Source organism: Nerophis lumbriciformis, linkage group LG36 (genome assembly GCF_033978685.3).
Source record: "Nerophis lumbriciformis linkage group LG36, RoL_Nlum_v2.1, whole genome shotgun sequence".
In the NCBI taxonomy this organism is placed as follows: domain Eukaryota; kingdom Metazoa; phylum Chordata; class Actinopteri; order Syngnathiformes; family Syngnathidae; genus Nerophis; species Nerophis lumbriciformis.
In genome coordinates, this window is record NC_084583.2 from 15,135,090 (window position 1) to 15,158,302 (window position 23,213).

The 23,213-nt window shown below is 39.6% G+C and overlaps 1 protein-coding gene across 3 annotated transcripts in view; it reads left to right on the forward strand.

Moving 5' to 3' along the window:
- slc43a3b (solute carrier family 43 member 3b) overlaps positions 1-23,213 on the forward strand; it is a 60,484-nt gene that overhangs the window by 11,828 nt on the left and 25,443 nt on the right. The window contains exons 2-6 of one of the 3 annotated variants that reach the window (XM_061930487.2): positions 152-267; positions 390-604; positions 698-827; positions 21,984-22,030; positions 22,109-22,185. In XM_061930487.2, coding sequence (XP_061786471.2) covers positions 418-604; positions 698-827; positions 21,984-22,030; positions 22,109-22,185 — 441 coding nt within the window. In that variant the 5' untranslated portion in view covers positions 152-267; positions 390-417. Of the gene's footprint in view, positions 1-35; positions 268-389; positions 605-697; positions 828-21,983; positions 22,031-22,108; positions 22,186-23,213 lie in introns of those variants that run through there. The other 2 variants (XM_061930488.2, XM_072912470.1) reach the window with 2 other exon arrangements.

Below are 23,213 nucleotides of genomic sequence, written 5' to 3' on the forward strand. Positions count from 1 at the left end.
CTCCCCAGGTCACATGACCGTCGTTTCCCTGAACAAATGTTGCAGGCTACAACTTGCAGACCTGGCAAATGTTGTCTGCGCATGTGTGTGTGTGTGTGTGTGTGTGTGTACTTCTACTCACCATGGTGAAGATGATGTTTCTTTTGCTTAGGATTCTATGAAGGAGGAGGGAAAAGAGGAAGGCGGAGGAGGACTATTTAAAGGGAGCGAGTGAGTGAGGAGCACACAGATGTGAGATCTAAAGAAGTGGAAACGTGAGTATCAAAGGTCAGTGTAACGTTTGTGTGCAGAGTTGCAATGTCAAATAGGATGTGTTACTTCATCAACTAATGGAAACTGATTAAAAAAAAAAGGTGCAGTTGAAATGCCTGAATCCCCTGTTTTGCCAGTGAGGAGGCCAGGTGTGAACAGAGTACCATGGCGGACAGTCAGAAGCGTCTGCGGGTGCAACGAGGCCTCACCTTCGTCACGGGCCTGGTGGAGTGTCTGTGTTTTGCAGGGATCGTATTCGGCTGGGCTTCTCTCGTCTTCGTCCTCAAGGAAGAGGACTACTTTGTCTCCTTCTGCGTCAACGCCACCGGTGTCAATGGCTCGCAGTTCTTGGGTCAGTTTGCTCATCTCGACCATGGATTCTGGTAGAAAAGCGTGCAACCTAAAGGGGATTCTAAACCGCTTCATTTCTCTTTGACGGTGTCAGATTGCGGCGGACAGGACGAACAGTTCTCCCTGGTCTTCACCATCGCATCCTTCAGCAATAATTTCCTCACTCTGGTCAGCGGCTTCATCTTCGACCACCTTGGCACCACCGTGGCTCGGCTCTTGGGAATGTGAGTGCACCGCCACGAAACCTGAAGCAAAATAGAGTGCAGTCACGATGAGAGAATAGAGAAAGCACATTGATTGATTGATTGACTGAGAAGTTTATTGTCATCTTAAAGAATTGAATCTCAACTGTCTATGCGACGTCAAGGCTTGGTTAGCCCAGAATTTTTTAATAACGTAAATTTCAGTTGTTGGTCCGGCCCTCACTGACTTGGGACCATTGCAAAATGATGTGCGTCCCAAAGTCAGCAGCCTTGGCGTCACTATAGACAACCATTTTAAACTTGACAAACAAGTCAATGGTGTTTTAAAATCGTGTTTTTATCATCTTCGTCTTAGAGTAAAGGTAAAACCGTTTTTATCTTTTAACCTTTTTGAACAAGTGGTGCATGCTTTTATTTCAAGTGGCCTGGACTACTGCAATGCAGTTTAAAAGCTCTCTCCCAGTTGCAGTTAGTCCAGAACGCGGCAGCAGGACTTTTAACAGGGGCCAGGAGACGCCAGCAGATAACCCCAATTCTTCAGAGTTAGCACTGGCTCCCTGTTCATTTTAGAATTGATTTTAAAACCACGCTGTTTGTTTTTAAAGCTTTATTACGGACTGGCACCTCAGTATATCTCGGACCTCATCCAAATTTACAATCCTGCGCGCGCTCTGAGGTCCGAGAGCCAGCTCCAGCTCGTGGTGCCCAAGACCAGACTTAAATTCAGGGGAGACAGGGCCTTCTCTGTGGTCGGCCCTAAGCTCTGGAACACTCTGCCCCTCCATGTTCAAACCGCTCCCACAGTGGACTGTTTTAAGTCTCGTCTTAAGACCCACTTTTATTATTTGGCTTTTAACACTACGTGAGTTGTATGGTGCTCTGTTGTCCTCTGTGGGGTTTTTTTTATTATAAATTTTGATTTCTATTTACTGTTTTAATTGGTTTTACCCTTTAAAATCGTTTTTACCTATGTAGACCTATGTAAGCGTCAATATATACCTTGATGTTGCAGAAAAACACACTATGTACATGACTATGCACATGTTGACTCCAAGAGTGTGCAAAACAGAATGAGAAAATATATATACACTATAACCACATATAAATATATATACACTACAACCGCATATAAATATATATATACACACTATAACCACATATAAATATATATACACTATAACCACATATAAATACATATATACACTATAACCACATATAAATATATATATATACACTATAACCACATATAAATACATATATACACTATAACCACATATAAATATATATACACTATAACTACATATAAATACAGTATATATACACTATAAGCACATATAAATATATATACACTATAAACACATATAAATACATATATACACTATAACCACATATAAATATATATATATACACTATAACCACATATAAATATATATACACTATAACCACATATAAATATATATACACTATAACCACATATAAATATATATAGACACTATAACCACATATAAATATATATAGACTATAACCACATATAAATATATACACACTATAACCACATATAAATATATATACACTATAACCACATATAAATATATATAAACCACATATAAATATATATACACTATAACCACATATAAATATATATATATACTATAACCACATATAAATATATATACACTATAACCACATATAAATATACACTATAAGCACATATAAATATATATACACTATAACCACATATAAATACATATATACACTATAACCACATATAAATATATATATATACACTATAACCACATATAAATACATATATACACTATAACCACATATAAATATATATACACTATAACTACATATAAATACAGTATATATACACTATAAGCACATATAAATATATATACACTATAACCACATATAAATACATATATACACTATAACCACATATAAATATATATATATATACACTATAACCACATATAAATATATATACACTATAACCACATATAAATATATATACACTATAACCACATATAAATATATATATACACTATAACCACGTATAAATATATATACACTATAACCACATATAAATATATACACACTATAACCACATATAAATATATATACACTATAACCACATATAAATATATATAAACCACATATAAATATATATACACTATAACCACATATAAATATATATACACTATAACTACATATAAATACAGTATATATACACTATAAGCACATATAAATATATATACACTATAACCACATATAAATATATATACACTATAACCACATATAAAGATATATACACTATAACCACATATAAAGATATATACACTATACACTATAACCACATATAAATATATATACACTACAACCGCATATAAATATATATATACACACTATAACCACATATAAATATATATACACTATAACCGCATATAAATATATATACACTATAACCGCAAATAAATATATATACACTATAACCACATATAAATATATATATACACTATAACCACATATAAATATATATATACACTATAACCACATATAAATATATATACACTATAACCACATATAAATATATATACACTATAACCACATATAAATATATATACACTATAACCACATATAAATATATATACACTATAACCACATATAAATATATATATACACTATAACCACATATAAATATATATACACTATAACCACATATAAATATATATACACTATAACCACATATAAATATATATACACTATAACCACATATAAATATATATATACACTATAACCACATATAAATATATATACACTATAACCACATATAAATATATATATACACTATAACCACATATAAATATATATACACTATAACCACATATAAATATATATATATACACTATAAGCACATATACATATATATACACTATAACCACATATAAATACATATATACACTATAACCACATATAAATATATATATATATATACACTATAACCACATATAAATACATATATACACTATAACCACATATAAATATATATACACTATAACTACATATAAATACAGTATATATACACTATAAGCACATATAAATACATATATACACTATAACCACATAAAAATATATATATACACTATAACCACATATAAATATATATACACTATAACCACATATAAATATATATACACTATAACCACATATAAATATATATATACACTATAACCACATATAAATATATATAGACTATAACCACATATGAATATATACACACTATAACCACATATAAATATATATACACTATAACCACATATAAATATATATAAACCACATATAAATATATATACACTATAACCACATATAAATATATATAAACCACATATAAATATATATATACACTATAACCACATATAAATATATACAAACCACATATAAATATATATACACTATAACTACATATAAATACAGTATATATACACTATAAGCACATATAAATATATATACACTATAACCACATATAAATATATATACACAATAACCACATATAAATATATATACACTATAACAACATATAAAGATATATACACTATACACTATAACCACATATAAATATATGTACACTATAACTACATATAAATATATATAAACCACATATAAATATATATACACTATAACTACATATAAATACAGTATATATACACTATAAGCACATATAAATACATATACACTATAAGCACATAAATATATATACACTATAACCACATATAAATATATATACACTATAACCACATATAAATATAGATACACTATAACCACATATAAATATATATATACACTATAACCACATATAAAGATATATACACTATACACTATAACCACATATAAATATATATATATACACTATAACCACATATAAATATATATGGACTATAACCACATATAAATATATATATATATATATATATATATACACTATAACCACATATAAATATATATACACTATAGCCACATATAAATACAGTATATATACACTATAACCACATATAAATATATATATATACACTATAACCACATATAAATATATATAGACTATAACCACATATAAATATATATATATATATACACTATAACCACATATAAATATATATACACTATAGCCACATATAAATACAGTATATATACACTATAACCACATATAAATATGGATACACTATAACCACATACAAATATATATACACTATAACCACATATAAATATATATAGACTATAACCACATATAAATATAGATACACTATAACCACATATAAACCTGCTTGATGCTTCGGAAAGTTGCTGGGGATCAATGTTGGTTGAGATCAGGTAGAGGTTGAGCTGAGCCAGGGTTTTATGGCAGTTTTAAAATTTAGTAGGGAAGTTGGAATTTTCAGGTGTGTTGGTAGTGCATTCCACTGTGTGCTGGCAAAATAGTAGAATGCATTTTTTCCCATGAGAGTCTTGAATTTGGGGGGGGGGTACCTGTGAGCATCACTTACTCTGGTGAAATAGTTCGACAGGTGCATCCCTCTGCAGAGTCACTAAGAGGAAGGAGTAAAACTGACCAGGGCAAAATACGGCGTTTTGTCAATAACAAATCTCTAACCAACACATCTTACACAGAATGAGGCTGAGATAGGCTCCAGCGACCCCCCGTGACTCCAAAAGGGACAAGCGGTAGAAAATGGATGGATGGAGGCTATTTTCAGGAAGAAATACGTCGTGCTTCCATACAATATCGCAACTAACGGCAATCATATTGTCAGTACTATAAGAAAACAAAGACTAAAACCAACACTAGTGAAACTAACTAGAGCATGCTTAATGTACGCCCAAAACTAAAGAGGAGACATTTTACCAAGGTATGCCTATAGCCTACTGTTTCATACCTTTCAGATTGCCATATAACTTGGTGTCATGATCCGTGGTCGGATCATGTTTTGTGTTATCGGTTTGTTTTGGACTCCTTTTAGTTCCTGGTTATGCACTTCCTGAGTTTAGTCACCATGGTTACTTATGATTTTCACCTGCGTTTTCGCGCACCTGTTGCTCATCAGAGACTCTATTTAGTTCTGCCTTTTCCGGTTACTCGGTGTGGATTCATTGTTTGTATCACGCCCGTTACCAAGTAAGTTTTGTAGTTCCATGTCATAGCATCTGTTTAAGTGATTAGCCTCTCGTGATTTAGGCACGCCTGCCTTTCTTTTTGTTGTGTAGCCTGCACTGTTGGTAGTTTGGATTATTTATGTTTAATAAACCAAAGCCTACCTTCACGCTGTCGTCCGGAGCCGTCAATTGTTGCATTGAGAGAACGAACCGCAGCAAGCTGCAATCCCCACGTGACAGAAATGAATCCACCATCCTGTTCTCTCGCACCTGGCCACGAGGAGATGGAGACACGCTGGCGAAAGCGGAAGCCAGCCAGAAAGGCTTCGTTTCGCCATCAGGATGCGTCATTCCCCCAAACTCCTCCTCCGGACAGCAAGACTCCACGGGCAACCCAGTCTTCCTCGCCGCCATTGCATGGTAATCCTCTAGCACACTTCGCTAAGCAGTTCACTGATTGGGCTGTCAGTCAGCTGGAGACCCGCGCGGATGACGTCACCCCGCCCACAGGTGATGACGTCAGAGACAAAGTTTTTTTTTTTTCATTCTAGCTCTTTCTGTCAGCCACCTCCTAAAGACTTCATTCCTAAAATAAGATTTTGTCAGGACAATTTTTCAAAAGTTAGATTTTGTCAACCTCAGTCACCTCCGCCCCCAGTGACTCTGACTCTGCCCCTAAGGACTAGAGCCCCGCCCACGTCATCGACCTTTTTCTCTCGTCCTCCTACACGACCTCAGGTGGGGGATGGGAAAAGACATTTTGGACAATTTAGAGGGGAGGATTTTGCCCCCCTCCTGTCCTCCCGCCACCCGTCCTTAAAGACATTTCCAGACCGCAAGGAGCGCGTCTGGTATCCGCCCCTTGAGGGGGGGGCTGGGGCCGGGAGCTTTGCTGGTGGGGTGGCTCAGCTGCATCCAGCCAGGCAGTAACCTCCATCCCGGCCGTCACCACCAGTCTTTCGGCCTGCCAAGCCGCAACCTCCAGCCCGTCCTCCACCACCAGTCCATCGGCATGTCAAGCCGCAACCCCCAGCTAGACCGCCTCTGCCATGCTCATGGCTAACCTCAGCCCGGGTGGGCCTGCAGACACCACCATCATCTCCGGTGGGCCTGCAGACGCCACCATCATCTCCGGTGGGCCTGCAGACGCCACCATCATCTCCGGTGGGCTTGCAGACGCCACCATCATCTCCGGTGGGCTTGCAGACGCCACCATCATCTCCGGTGGGCTTGCAGACACCACCATCATCTCCGGTGGGCTTGCAGACGCCACCATCATCTCCGGTGGGCTTGCAGATGCCACCATCATCTCCGGTGGGCCTGCAAACGCCACCATCATCTCCGGTGGGCCTGCAAACGCCACCAGCTCCAGTTCCTGCTCCTCGGCTAGCTTCAGTTCCTGCTCCTCGGCTAGCACCTGTTCCTGCTCCTCGGCTAGCACCTGTTCCTGCTCCTCGGCTAGCACCTGCTCCTGCTCCTCGGCTAGCACCTGCTCCAGTTCCTGCACCTCGGCTGACACCTGTTCCTGCTCCTCGGTTGACACCTGTTCCTGCACCTCGGCTGACACGCCAAGCTTCGCCGCCTGTACCTGCGCTACGCCAAGCTTTGCCGCCTGTACCTGCGCCACGCCAAGCTTCGCCGCCTGTACCTGCGCCACGCCAAGCTTCGCCGCCTGTACCTGCTACCACGCCTGACTCGTCCGCTGCTGCGTCCACGCCTGCCTTGTTCGTTGCTTCCAAGCCTGCCATGACGGCGCCGACGCGCCCACCTCCCCGTCGACCACGGATGTGGCCGCTCCCTGGTCGTCCGCCTCGCCAAGTGCGCCCACCTCCCCGTCGGCCACGAATGTGGCCATTCCCTGGTCGCCTGCCTCGCCTGCTGCAGCGGCGTTCCACTCGCCGCCGCCACTTGACTTTGCCTCGGTGGATTCGGGGACACTTGGCCTGGCGACGCACCGCCAAGTCCTCCCTCCGCCCTCCCGTGACTTTTGACCCTGCATGTGTTTTGTTTTTAGGACAACTAGAATCTGTCCTTAAGGGGGGGTCTCTGTCATGATTCGTGGTCGGATCATGTTTTGTGTTATAGGTTTGTTTTGGACTCCTTTTAGTTCCTGGTTATGCACTTCCTGAGTTTAGTCACCATGGTTACTTATGATTTTCACCTGCCTTTTCGCGCACCTGTTGCTCATCAGAGACTCTATTTAGTTCTGCCTTTTCCGGTCACTCGGTGTGGATTCATTGTTTGTATCACGCCTGTTACCAAGTAAGTTTTGTAGTTCCATGTCATAGCATCTGTTTAAGCGATTAGCCTCTCGTGTTTTAGGCACGCCTGTCTTTCTTTTTGTTGTGTAGCCTGCACTGTTGGTAGTTTGGATTATTTATGTTTAATAAATCAAATCAAATCAAATCAAATCAACTTTATTTATAAAGCACATTTAAAATTTACCACAGGGGTAGCCAAAGTGCTGTACAATGAGCAGGTTAAAAGATAAAACGAGTACCGAGCAAACACAACACAACACAAACAGAACATGATAAAAAATAAATAATTAAAATAGAATTAATAAAAACATAAAAACATAAAAACAGGATCACAGCAGGTGTATTATGGGGCGCCATTGCAGGATGGATATCACTCAGTGTTAAAAGCCATGGAATAAAAGTATGTTTTTAAGAGAGATTTAAAAACAGGAAGAGAGGAGGCTTGTCTAACACTCAGGGGTAGGTCGTTCCAGAGCTTGGGAGCAGCAACGGCGAAAGCTCTGTCACCTCTAAGCTTCAGCCTTGTGTCAGGGACCGTCAACAGCAGCTGATCGGCTGATCTTAAGGATCGGGTGGGGCAGTAAGGCTGAAGGAGGTCGGAGAGATAGGTTGGCGCGAGGTTGTTTAGACATTTAAAAACAAATAAAAGGAGTTTAAAATGTATTCGGTAACGCACAGGGAGCCAGTGAAGGGACGCTAAAATAGGGGTGATGTGCTCACGTCTGCGGGTCTGTGTTAGCAGACGAGCAGCAGAGTTCTGTACGAGCTGCAGGCGGGCGAGGGAGGCCTGGCTAATGCCAACATACAGGGCATTACAGTAATCAAGACGAGTCGAGATAAAAGCGTGGATTAATTTCTCAAGATCATGTCTTGATAAAAGCGGTTTCACTTTCGCTATTTGGCGTAATTGATAAAAGCTTTTTTGAACGACGCTGCTGATTTGTTTTTCGAATTTAAAATCTGAGTCAAACTTTACCCCCAGGTTTGTGACAGAGTCGCTGAGATATATAAATCAAAGCCTACCTTCACGCTGTCGTCCAGAGCCGTCAATTGTTGCATTGAGAGAACGAACCGCAGCAAGCTGCAACCCCCACGTGACACTTGGTGCATGTAGTCCACAATATGCAAACACCAATGAGGAATTATTTGATCATGTGATTTGGCTGTAACCTTTCACACTGCCATGACGACAGCCGTGCTAATGTTGGAACCCATTTCCTCGGCGTATCAGCATGTTGAGAAGGAAATAGGCACTGACACTACCCATATCCACATAGCTTTTATTTGTGCAAAATATATTTTGCCCTGTCAGTTGGATGACACATCAACATAAAGGCCAGCGGGCATATATTTCCCCTGTTAGCCAGTATGTCGGAACATACTATCTTTGTCAGACAAGATCATAGACTGTATTGGACCATATAGTTGACATACCAAATGTCCATTTCCATTTATTACAAGCAATAAGAAAATGTAAATGCCTGACTTACATATCCAGGAGGAAATGAGCAAGTTTGGCATCAGATGAAAAAATCTTCACCTCCTTCAATCGTCTCCATCTTTCAAAGGCATCCCCGATACAAATCCTGGTTTTGTTCCTCACTTTGTCATGAATAAGTTGAGAATGGAAACTTTTAGATTGACTAAGGTCTGACATGTTTAGTAACTTTACCAGTGGCGGTGTGTAACTGGCCACCTGGATGTGACACACTCACCGACTTTCTAATTGGTCAAACGGTGGAGGGCGGGACATCGAAATGAAAACAATAACAACATTTCGGGGCTGTAAGTCTAATTTTGAAATGAGCATATCCCGGCTGAGCTACTGTTATCAGTTATATTGGAAAAGAACATGATTTATTAATGCCTTATCAGGGCCATTTCATGATGACATGAAATTATTATACATGGCTCCTTTTAACCGTCTGGAATGGACTTATGCTGTCTTTAAGTTAAAGTGGAGTTATAATTCTTTTTGGCGACCCTTAGTGTACACAATAATTTAAGTTGAGCTCATGGCGCAGTATGTTGTTTGTTACTGGATACTTTCTGATACTCTTCTGCCTTGGAGACTTTGTATTTGTAATTAATATACAACTATAATGATTTGATACTTGTTTATATTGACGAATGTGCTGTTTTAGACTGCAATATTGCTCAATTAAGAACCCTTAGCTGTTGTGTAGCTTCTAGCTCCTACTGTGGTAGCCTATAGCCTACCATGTTTACCTGTACTTAAGTCATTGTACTAAACAACTAATTGTACTTAAGTCATTGATCATTTGATTATACGATTGTGAGGATTTTAATGTGTTTTTTAATGTGGCTATAACGTGTGCAATTTAATTGATCAAGGGAATGATCTCAAATCAATAAAGTGCAGTATGTGGGTTGAATATCTAATACATTGTTAAAGTGCCTTTTTTTTTTATCAAGTACCGTATTTTTCGGACTATAAGGCACACTTGAAATCCTTTCATTTTCTCAAAACTCGACAGTGCGTCTTATAGCCTGGTTGGCCTAATGTACGGAATAATTTTGCTTGTGCTTACCGACCTCGAAGCTATTTTATTTGGTACATGGTGTAATGATAAGTGTGACCAGTAGATGGCAGTCACACATAAGAGACTGCGATATGACTCAAGTAAACAACACCAACATTTTATATGTTCCATTGAAAATATAGAACATTACACACGGCGTTAAAAAATCCATCAAAATGTTTTAGTACGCCTTTGGTAACATACGAGTATTATTAGGGTGTGTGTATAAGGTAAGATATTATCTGCCGTTTTGTTTGGCAATATTATGCAAAAGCAACTTTTCTTACCTTCTGGTACCTGCTGATCTGTATTTGGGATCTGCATAAGTCCTGAAAATGTACACGCGAGTCCGCCTTTGTAGTCCGTAGCTTCTTCTTTTTTTCTATCTTCTTCTTATGGGACATTCATCCTCTGCTGTTGCCATTTCTAATATAAAGCAGTGTAAAGTTCTTACTTATATCTGTCAGTAAACTCACCATGAAAGCGCTAAAACATACCGGTGTGGTGAGTTTGTTTATTTTGTAGTTGGAAATGTTGGAAAAGGATTGATCAAATGAAATTATGCTAAGTATGAACATGAAAAACATATTTAATATTAACCGTCGGGAATGGACTGTCTTTAAGTTGAAGTGGGGTGATAATTGTTCCTTTGGCAACACCGAGTGGCCACAGTACCGTCTTTTTTGGACTATAAGGCACACTTAAAATCCTTTAATTTTGTCAAAAATCAACAGTGCGCCTTATAACCCGGTGCGCCTAATGTACGGAATAATTCTGGTTGTGCTTACCGACCACGAAGCAATTTTATTTGGTACATGGTGTAATGATAAGGGTGACCAGGAGATGGCAGTCACACATAAGAGATATGTGTGGACTGCAATATGACGCCAGTAAACAACACCAAAACTTTAACTGTTCCATTGAAAATAAAGAACATTACACACGGCGCTCAAAAATCCGTCAAAATGTTTTAGTACGACTTTGAAGCCGCACCGCTTGATGGATTGTCGGCCCGTTACGGCTACCGTAGTCACAGATACAAGTATTACTATGGTGTGTGTATAAGGACCGCAAAAAGACGCCCATTAGCAGACATTATCTGGCGTTTTGTTTCACAATATCATGCAAAACCAACTTTTTTTTACCTTCTGGTACCTGCTGAACTGTATTTGAGATCTGCATAAGTCCTGAAAATTTGCGCACATCTGCCACTGTAGTCCGTGACGACACCGTAGTTGATAAGCTTCTGCTTTTTCTCTATCTTCTTGTTATGGGACATTCATCCTCTACTGTTGCCATTTCTAATATAAAGTAGTGTAAAGTTCTTACTTATATCTCGCTATTGAAGCGCTAAAAACATACCGGTGTAGTGAGTTTACATTATTCACCCAAGGAACTTTAGTTATTAGAGAGTTCTGGTCGGACGGTTTTTCACTGGACACATTTCCGGAGATGCTGCTTCGTTATTGATCGAAGTAAAGTCTGAATGTCATTAAAACAGTTAGCGCCATCTTTTGACACTTCTTCCACTCCCGTCCTTGCACGCTACACCGCTACAACAAAGATGACGGGGAGAAGACGAGCCACGTAAATAAGACCGCCCACAAAACGGCGCATCTTGAAGAGACGCTACTAGAAGATTATGTGTAAAACATCATCTATGCAACATTTTGAGCAAAGAACCACCATTACCTGTTATGTAGACCAGTGTTTTTCAACCTTTTTTGAGCGAAGGCACATTTTTTGCGTTGAAAAAATGCGGAGGCACACCACCAGCAGAAATCATTAAAAAACGAAACTCAGTTGACAGTAAAAAGTCGTTGTCGCAATTGTTGGATATGACTTTAAACCATAACCAAGCATGCATCACTATAGCTCTTGTCTCAAAGTAGGTGTACTGTCACCACCTGTCACATCACGCCCTGACTTATTTTGAGTTTTTTGCTGTTTTCCTGTGTGTAGTGTTTTAGTTCTTGTCTTGCGCTCCTATTTTGGTGGCTTTTTCCCTTTTTTTGGTATTTTCCTGTAGCAGTTTCATGTCTTCCTTCGAGCGATATTTCCCGCATCTACTTTGTTTTAGCAATCAAGAATATTTCAGTTGTTTTTATCCGTCTTTGTGGGGACATTGTTGATTATCATGTCATGTTCGGATGTAGATTGTGGACGCCGTCTTTGCTCCACAGTAAGTTTTTGCTGTCATCCAGCATTCCGTTTTTGTTGGCTTTTTAGCCAGTTCAGTTTTAGTTTCATTCTGCATAGCCTTCCCTAAGCTTCAATGCCTTTTCTTAGGGGCACTCACCTTTTGTTTATTTTTTGTTTAAGCATTAGACACCTTTTTACCTGCACGCTGCCTCCCACTGTTTCCGACATCTACAAAGCAATTAGCTACCAGCGGCCACCTACTGTTATGGAAGAGTATTACATGGTTACTCTGCCGAGCTCTAGACAGCACCAACACTCAACAACAACACATCATTTGCAGACTATAATTACTGGTTTGCAAAACATATTTTTTACAAAAATAGGTGAAATTAGATAATCTCCCACGGCACACCAGACTGTATCTCACGGCACACTAGTGTGCCACGGCACAGTGGTTGAAAAACACTGATGCAGACCACAAGGAAGTATTTTACATTCAGAAAAAATAATAATAATGTGACCCCTTTAATGCGCCTTATAATCCTGTATGAAAATAGACCTGACTTGCATGTCCTCCCCGTGACTGTGTGGGTTCCCTCCGGGTTCTCCGGCTTCCTCCCACCTCCAAAGACATGCACCTGGGGATAGGTTGATTGGCAACACTAAATTGGCCCTAGTGTGTGAATGTGAGTGTGAATGTTGTCTGTCTATCTGTGTTGGCCCTGCGATGAGGAGGCGACTTGTCCAGGGTGTACCCCGCCTTCCGCCCGATTGTAGCTGAGATAGGCTTCAGCGCCCCCCGCAACCCCAAAAGGGAATAAGCGGTAGAAAATGGATGGATGGATAGACCCGCTCATCGGCAGTACGTCTTAGAATCCAGTGCTCCCTATGGTCTGGAAAATACGGTACACCATTCACAGTGTTTTTGAGTAGGAGTCCATGAACCAAGGATTAGGTCTGGGCTCTGGCTAGTTTTCTCCTGGTTAATTGCGGTCACTGTCATGCCGAGATGTCAAAACTTCTCTTCAGCGTCTGCTTTCTAGCAGTGATATCTGAAGGTTTGATGCCAAAATTGAGTGGTATTTGGAGCTTTTAACATGCCTACCAAGAAGCCCAAACCATTTGGAACTGTGGACAACAAGCAAAGGGTCTTGGTTTCATCAGAAAAACTATCCCAGCTGACTTTGGGCAACAACATTGACTGCTCACCAGTCATTCACAGGGCACAGAAATGAGTACTTAGCTCATTTCCGTGCATGCCTTTGGGAACCCAGGGCAATATTTGGCCTCCAGAAGTATTTTTCCATGATGACTTTTTAATTCTACTGCATGAAGTAAAAAAAAAAAAAAGAGAAGGAAGCGTGAAAGGCCAGAGCAGTTTTCACAAGGGAGGCTACTCTCTGTAACAGGGATCTTAGAACACATTCCACAGGCGGACATCCCACAAAGATTTATTTATAGGGGAACGGGATAAATCACAGCAATACAAACAAACAGACATCAAGAAAAAATGTATTTACTGTAACTATTTCACAATACAAACCCATTCCTTGGAGCACAGCGTTATCCCCAAAGCCAACACAAGACTGGAGCTGTGCATGTGTTTCCACTAAAAGAGGGCGGTAGAAAAATACAAGACCAAGGAATGCAAATAGTGTCATGTCTGTGGGATCATGTTTTGTTTTAGTCATTTCCTGTTTGGTTTTGGTCACTTCGTTCCTGCTTTTTCACTCCCTTGTTTTGTCACCAATGCAACTATTAGTTTTACCTGTTTCACATTTTGAGTCACGCACCTGTTTTCACCAATCATGTCACCTGTCAGGAAGTCAGCCTGGCGACATTAACTCTGTTTACCTCTGCCCTGCTTATTCCATCGTTTATGCTTCTTGCCATGCCACCTAAGTTTTTGTTCTGCTCATGTCACAGTAAGTGTTTTTTTGTTTCACGTCCATAGTTTTTGCCCAAGTGCTAGTTTTACTTTCTTAGCCAAGTTTGTACTTCCGCCTTGTGCGCGCCTTTTGTTTCTTTTGTTAGTGTAAAAATAAAAGATGTATTTACCTTCAAGCCAAGTCCAGTCTAGTTGTTTTGCATCCTGGGAAAGCAATCCGCGCAGTAATTTGCGCCGCCATAGTCCACGTACTGACAAATAGATGGACATGATGAGCTGCAGGGAAGTAGGAGTTAGGGTGAGACCAGGGAAGGAAATTAAAGACAAACAAAAAGACCCAAGAGGTATGCAAATACAGTTTTACCATGAATTGATTAATGTGGACTTAAACAAGTTAAAAAACTTATTGGGGTGTTACCATTTAGTGGTCAATTGTACGAAATATTATTACTGTACTGTGCAGTCTACTAATAAAAGTTTCAATCAATCAATCAAAGTCGGATCCGCCAGAATTTGGACATAGTCTGGCTGTCTGGTACCGCAGACATAATAGCATGCTCCAATTAATGCTGCTGTTCAGTTCGCCACCAAGTCTCCCATGATCCTGGTCTATAAAATGAAGCATCATATCATCAGCACTGGGTCAAAAACATTGGCGTCGACAGCTGTGGCTGTAGGCAACCTTACGGTGACACTTTTTACTTAAACTCCACATTTCACTTTTATCTACCTCTGCGTGCGCGTTAAATGTTAATTGTGATCAACGTTCCCTCTAAGGTGCGCGCCTGTGCAATTGTGCACTGCTCAAGCGTCCTCTGCGCACGGCAAATCAAAGCCACGCACAAAATCAAATAAAAAAATAAGCGCATAACAATTTTCGACACACGGACACGACAGAGAAAACAGTTTTCGTCATCATTGTTCAAATATTGTAACGTCTGTCGAGACGCTTTGAGGGCATGAATTCCATCCATCACTTTACTGAGCAAAACTCTTTATTGTCGGCCATAAACACATCACCAAAACATTAGTAAAAAAAATTATATCTAGCAAAAGCATACCTGCCGACCCTCCCGAATTTTCCGGGAGACTCCCGAAATTCAGCGCCTCTCCCGAAAACCTCCCGGGACAAATATTCTCCCGAAAATCTCCCGATTTTCAGCCGGAGCTGGAGGCCACGCCCCCTCCAGCTCCATGCGGACCTGAGTGAGGACAGTCTTTTTTCACGACGGGAGGACAACTGGGTGACAAGAAATAAATCATCCAGACTAGAGATACATTGTATTATTATGTTTATCTTACCTACAAATAAATATATTTATTAATTAAAAAAAAAAAAAAACTAAATACATTTTTACTATATTTTGCTAAAAACATCAAAATTCATTTTATTTTTATTTTTATTTTTATTTTTTCTGACTCCTTATTGCATCCAGGCATTAGAATTATACATTAAAATAAACATCTTTGAAATAATTAATTTTAAATTATCATAATAATTCATTTAAAATGACAATATTTAATTATTAAAATAATTGCTTGTTTATCAACAACTTTAGCATTTTATTCATTACATTTTGAAGCTCTCAGAAGCCAAGTTATATATATATATATATATATATATGAAATACTTGACTTGGTGAATTCTAGCTGTCAATATACTCCTCCCCTCTTAACCACGCCCTGCCCCACCCCCGACCACGCCCCCACCCCCCACCTCCCGAAATCTGAGGTCTCAAGGTTGGCAAGTATGAGCAAAAGTGGTCATTTCAAACCAGACCAAAAGCAACTTTGTTATATCAACAGCAGCCGCTCGCTCTTTCTCACTTGCGCCAACACATGCACATATGGCACTTAGCCAGTGATGCGTTTACAGCCACACAAAAAGTCGGACAACTCCAACACCACACATAAAGTGTCATTCCAGGTCGTTACACTATGATTTACCAATCAAATGTGTGCTTATTCTAGTGTCATTTATTAGGAATCTTAATTTATAAATATTAATGCTTTTAGTATATTAAATAAATACTAATAAAAATATATTTTTTACAAACAGGAAGTTGCAGGAATGTACACGAGATCCCCTGCTTACATCTCATTGTGCAACATGTGAATGTTTTAATGGGAACTAAATGCAATGTCTGAAAGGAGTACAAATTATTTCCAAAGCAGGACCTCCACCCAGACAAACAATACAAGTACACAGCTCATGAAAAACAATATTTTTTGTTATTGTCATTGTAAGTGGGTCCAAACACTTATATTAGAAAATAATCTCATGGAAATGACTGCTGTCATTTGATTAAAATAATAACAGAATGTTGTCTGTTCCGCCCGAATGCAGCTGAGATAGGCTCCAGCACCCCCTGTGACCCCGAAAGGGACAAGCGGTAGAAAATGGATGGATGGATGGAGATTGAACTTGTTATTTAGTCAGGTTTGGGACAGGTGTGCTGCTGGTGTAGCCACAGTGTGCACGTGTGATGTTGCTCACATGGGCTCCACTCAATGCTCAGGGAGTTTTTGCCTTTGCTCACACATGAAAAATTAGAGGGAACATTGATTGTGATACTCATGCGTCTTATTAATGTTAATAGGGGTGCCCCAATCCGATATTGATAAGTCTGATATCAAAGAGAAAAAAAAAATATCGGCTCCCCTGCGACCCAGAAGGGGACAAGAAAGATGGATGGATTATTTTGGCTTGCATCTAAAATCTCCGATATAAGTGCTCCGACACAAGCAGTCCTGCAGCGTGTTTACCGTATTTTCCGGACCATAGGGCGCACCGGATTATAAGGCGCATTACCGATGAGCGGGTCTATTCAGGTTGTTTTCATACAAAAGGTGCATCGGATTATAAGGCGCATTAAAGACGTCATATTATGATTTTTTTCTAAATGTAAAAGACTTCCTTGTGGTCTACATCAGTGTTTTTCAACCACTGTGCCGCGGCCGTGAGATACAGTCTGGTGTGCCGTGGGAGATGATCTAATTTCACCTACTTGGGTTAAAAATATGTTTCGCAAACCGGTAATTATAGTCTGCAAATGATGTGTTGTTGTTGAGTGTCGGTGCTGTCTAGAGCTCGGCAGAGTAACCGTGTAATACTCTTCCATATCAGTAGGTGGCAGCAGGTAGCTAATTGCTTTGTAGATGTCGGAAACAGCGGGAGGCAGTGTGCAGGTAAAAAGGTGTCTAATGCTTAAAACCAAAAATAAACAAAAGGTGAGTGCCCCTAAGAAAAGGCATTGAAGCTTAGGGAAGGCTATGCAGAATGAAACTAAAACTGAACTGGCTACAAAGTAAACAAAAACTGAATGCTGGACGACAGCAAAGACTTACTGTGGAGCAAAAACGGCGTCCACAATGTGCATCCGAACATGACATGACAATCGACAATGTCCCCACGAAGAAGGATAAAAACAAAGTAGATGAAACTGCTACAGGAAAATACCAAAAAAAAGAGAAAAAGACACCAAAATAGGAGCGCAAGACAAGAACTAAAACACTACACACAGGAAAACAGCAAAAAAGTCCAAATAAGTCAGGGTGTGATGTGACAGGTGGTGACAGTACACCTACTTTGAGACAAGAACTACAGTGATGCATGCTTGGTTATGCTTTAAAGTCATATCCAACAATTGTAACAACGACTTTTTACTGTCAACTCAATTTCGTTTTTTAATGATTTCTGCTGGTGGTGTGCCTCCGCATTTTTTCAACGCAAAAAATGTGCCTTGGCTCAAACAAGGTTGAAAAACACTGGTCTACATAACATGTAATGGTGGTTCTTTGGTCAAAATGTTGTCTTTCTGACAGTCGCTTCCAGATGCGGCGTTTTGTGGGCGGTCTTATTTACGTGGCTCACCTTAGACAGCGTCTTCTCCCCGTCATCTTTGTTGTAGCGGTGTAGCGTGCAAGGACGGGAGTGGAAGAAGTGGAATGTGTCCCGTGGAAAACCGTCCGACCGGAACTCTCTAATAAATAAAGTTCCTGGGGTGAATAATGTAAACTCACTACACCGGTATGTTTTAGCGCTTTCATGGCGAGTTAACTGACAGATATAAGTAAGAACTTTACACTACTTTATATTAGAAATGGCAACAGCAGAGGGTGAATGTCCCATAACAAGAAGATAGAGAAAAAGTAGAAGCTTATCGACTACGGTGACTACACGGTAGAGATGCGCGGTTTGCGGACACAACCGCGGAGTCCGCGGATTATCCGCGGGTCGGGCGGTTGAAATAAAAAAAAAAATTAGATTTTATCCGCGGGTCGGGTCGGGCGGTTGAAATTAAAAAAAATTTGATTTCAAATAGATTCAGGCGGGTGGCAGTTAAACCAATTCGGAAATATATATACATAGTTAAATGTTGTTACCCACATACGAAAAACGAGCAGGCACCTGCAGCATGCCACAACAGAAGAAGAAAAAAAAAAGAGATGGCAACGCCGGCAGCAAACGTGGTACGCGACAAACTAAAAAAGGGAATACTAAAGACCAGGGGAAAAAAGGCCAGAAAAGTTCAGCGTGGACTCGTTTTTATGAGGTTGTAAATCAGGATGATAGTAATGCTGGCTACGTGATTTGCAAGAGCTGCGACGCTGTTTATGTCTACGACAGTCACAAAACCGGGACAACTAACATGGTGCATCACATTTGTGCAAAACCCCGAACCTCCACAAACACCCTGAGCATGAGCAGTTTCGTCCGCCGTGATCCCAGAAGAGTGCCACAGGATGTTAAAACAAGATAGAACGCAGCTGCCTGCAGCAGTTTGAGTGGCGCGAGCGCGCTTGGAGGTGCGCTCAGCGCGGCTCCCAGATGATTGCGCACTGGTGTGCGTCTGGGCTGTGACAGCGTGGCACGCATTGAATGTCTCTGCTACATTGGATCAGTCTCCTTTCTTTAACAGGCAAAAGCTTTATAACCTTACTAATGCCTTGCATCGTCTATATTAGATATATAACAACGGGCGGGTGCAGTTTTGATTAAATGTTAGTTCGGGTGGATGGCGGATGGTTGACGACTTTTGTGATGCGGTTGCGGATGAAAGAATTGCCTATCCGCGCATCTCTACTACACGGACTACAGTGGCGTAAATTTTCAGGACTTATGCAGATCTCAAATACACATCAGCAGGTACCAGAAGGTAAGAAAAGTTGGTTCTGCATAATATTGCGAAACAAAACGCCAAATAATGTCTGCTGATGGATGCCATTTTGCGGTCCTTATACACACACCATAGTAATACTTGTACCTCTGACTACAGTAGCCGTAATGTGCCGACAATCCATCAAGCGGTGCGGCTTCAAAGTCGTACGAAAACATTTTGACGGATTTTTGAGCGCCGTGTATAATGTTTTGGTGTTGTTTACTGGCGTCATATTGCAGTCCACACATATCTCTTATGTGTGACTGCCATCTACGGGTCACACTTATCATTACACCATGTACCAAATAAAATTGCTTCGTGGTCGGTAAGCACAACCAGAATTATTCATTATATATAAGGCGCACCGGGTTATAAGGCGCACTGTCGAATTTTTGAGAAAATTTAAAGGATTTTAAGTGTGCCTTATAGTCCGAAAAATACGGTACTGTGGCCACTCTGTGTTGCCAAAGGAACAATTATCACCCCACTTCAACTTAAAGACAGTCCATTCCCGACGGTTAATATTAAAATATGTTTTTCATTGTCATACTTAGCATAGTTTCATTTGATCAAGCCTTTTCCAACATGTCAAACTACAAAATAAATACTAGTGTGTTATGACTTGTGCTGATATCGTATCCGATCAATATCGGCCAATATGCGAGGCTCCAATTCAACGCCACGTTAGAAGTGTTGGTACACTCTTAGTTGTTTACAATGAACTCATCAACTGTGTTCACTGTGACTGAGCAGTTTGCTCAGTATTACACCAGTGGTTCTCTTGACTGTGGTCAAAAGAGAAAAAGGTTTTGTTCCATTTTCTCATGCACACCAAATCATTATTCAAGTTTTTATTTTATTTTTTTTTTTTTTTACTGTGTTTTATATTTTGGAAATAACAGGCTTTCTCTGATCTCTCCCAATCTCGTTATATGCAAATATAATGACAATAAAGTTCATTCTATTCTTCTCTTCTATTCTATTCTGATAATAACTAATATTTTAAATAGAGATGTCCGATAATATCGGCCGATAAATGCGTTAAAATGTAATATCGGACATTATCGGTATCGTTTTTTTTTTTATTATCGGTATCAGTTTTTGTTTTTTTTAAATAAATGCCATGGGTGGATCTACACCTGACATCCGCTGTAATGATACCAAGTACAAGAGCGTATCTTGTCGATACTACTATGATTACATCGATGTTTTTTATTGTCGCAAAATCTTTTTTCGAAAGAGATGTTTGCTGATAAATGCTTTAAAATGTAATATCGGAAATAATCTGTATCGTTTTTTTTTTTATTTGTTTTTTTTATTAAATCAACATAAAAAACACAAGATACACTTACAATTAGTGCACCAACCCCAAAAACCTCCCTCCCCCATTTACACTCATTCACACAAAAGGGTTGTTTCTTTCTGTTATTAATATTGTGGTTCCTACATTATATATCAATATATATCAATACAGTCTGCAAGGGATACAGTCCGTAAGCACACATGATTGTGCGTGCTGCTGGTCCACTAATAGTACTAACCTTTAACACTTCATTTTACTCATTTTCATTCATTATTAGTTTCTATGTCACTGTTTTTATATTGTTTTACTTTCTTTTTTATTCAAGAAAATGTTTTTAATTTATTTATCTTATTTTATTTTTTTATTTTTTTAAAAAAAGGACCTTATCTTCACCATACCTGGTTGTCCAAATTAGGCATAATAATGTGTTAATTCCACGACTGTATATATCGGTATCGGTTGATATCGGTATCGGTAATTAAAGAGTTGGACAATATCGGATATCGGCAAAAAGCCATTATCGGACATCCCTATTTTTAGCATTTCTCTGATCTCTCCCAATCTCGTTATATGCAAATATAATGACAATAAAGTCCATTCTATTCTTCTATTCTATTCTATTCTGATAATAACTAATATTTTAAGCTGTGCCGTCATGTGCGGTTTTTCAAGAATGTTTGACCTGCACTGTGTTGTGTGTCAAGTAATGTGATGTGTTTGTTTGCATCAGAGGTTTCCACACCTTGGGTACCTTGATGGTGGTGTTCTCAAGTTCAGGTAAACTCATACCTCTTCTTGACTGAGCTCTAACAAGTAAATAAGGGTGCTCATTTTCTTGTCTTTCCCCCACATCAGATCTATCCGTCCTGCTTTTCCCCGCTCTGTCCTTCATTTCTGTGGGTGGAATCATGCTGCTCATCACCAACATGCAGGTTAGTCACATTCCTTTTCGCTATACTGTATCAGGGCCTACCAGGGAAGGGACGTTTACACCCATTCAAGGCCATCTACTGCTAATCTACATACTAGAGTTGTGCGGTATACCGCTACTAGTATAGTATCGCCGTACTAATGAATCAAAAACGGTACTACGTTTGAAAAGTACCTACATGTCGTGACATTGCTGGTTTTACGAGCAGATGAGCATGTTCGGCAGCGCACACACACAGAGTACTTACAAGCAAACACAGTGTGTAGACAGAAAAGGGAAAATGGACGCATTTTGGCTTAAAAAGTCAAGATAAAGGTGAAGTTATAACACTGAAACACCCTCAGGAAGAGGTGCTTTAAGACATGGCTAGCTAGTTAGCGGCTACTTCTAAATCACTAATCCTCGCCTCCATGGGCTGCACAAGCCACAACGACATCCTCGGCTCAGATCCCACATCAGGGCAAGGAAAAACTCAACCCAATGGGATGACAATGAGAAACCTTGGCATTAGCAAACTTGGGCGACCGGTGCAATGGACGTCGAGTGGATCTAGTTAGTAGTGTGAGAGTCCAGTCCATAGTGGATCTAACATAATAGTGTGAGAGTCCAGTCCATAGTGGATCTAACATAATAGTGAGAGTCCAGTCCATAGTGGATCTAACATAATAGTGCGAGAGTCCAGTCCATTGTGGATCTAACATAATAGTGTGAGAGTCCAGTCCATAGTGGATCTAACATAATAGTGAGAGTCCAGTCCATAGTGGATCTAACATAATAGTGTGAGAGTCCAGTCCATAGTGGATCTAACATAATAGTGTGAGAGTCCAGTCCATAGTGGATCTAACATAATAGTGTGAGAGTCCAGTCCATAGTGGATCTAACATAATAGTGAGAGTCCAGTCCATAGTGGATCTAACATAATAGTGTGAGTCCAGTCCATAGTGGATCTAACATAATAGTGTGAGAGTCCAGTCCATAGTGGATCTAACAGAATAGTGAGAGTCCAGTCCATAGTGGATCTAACATAAT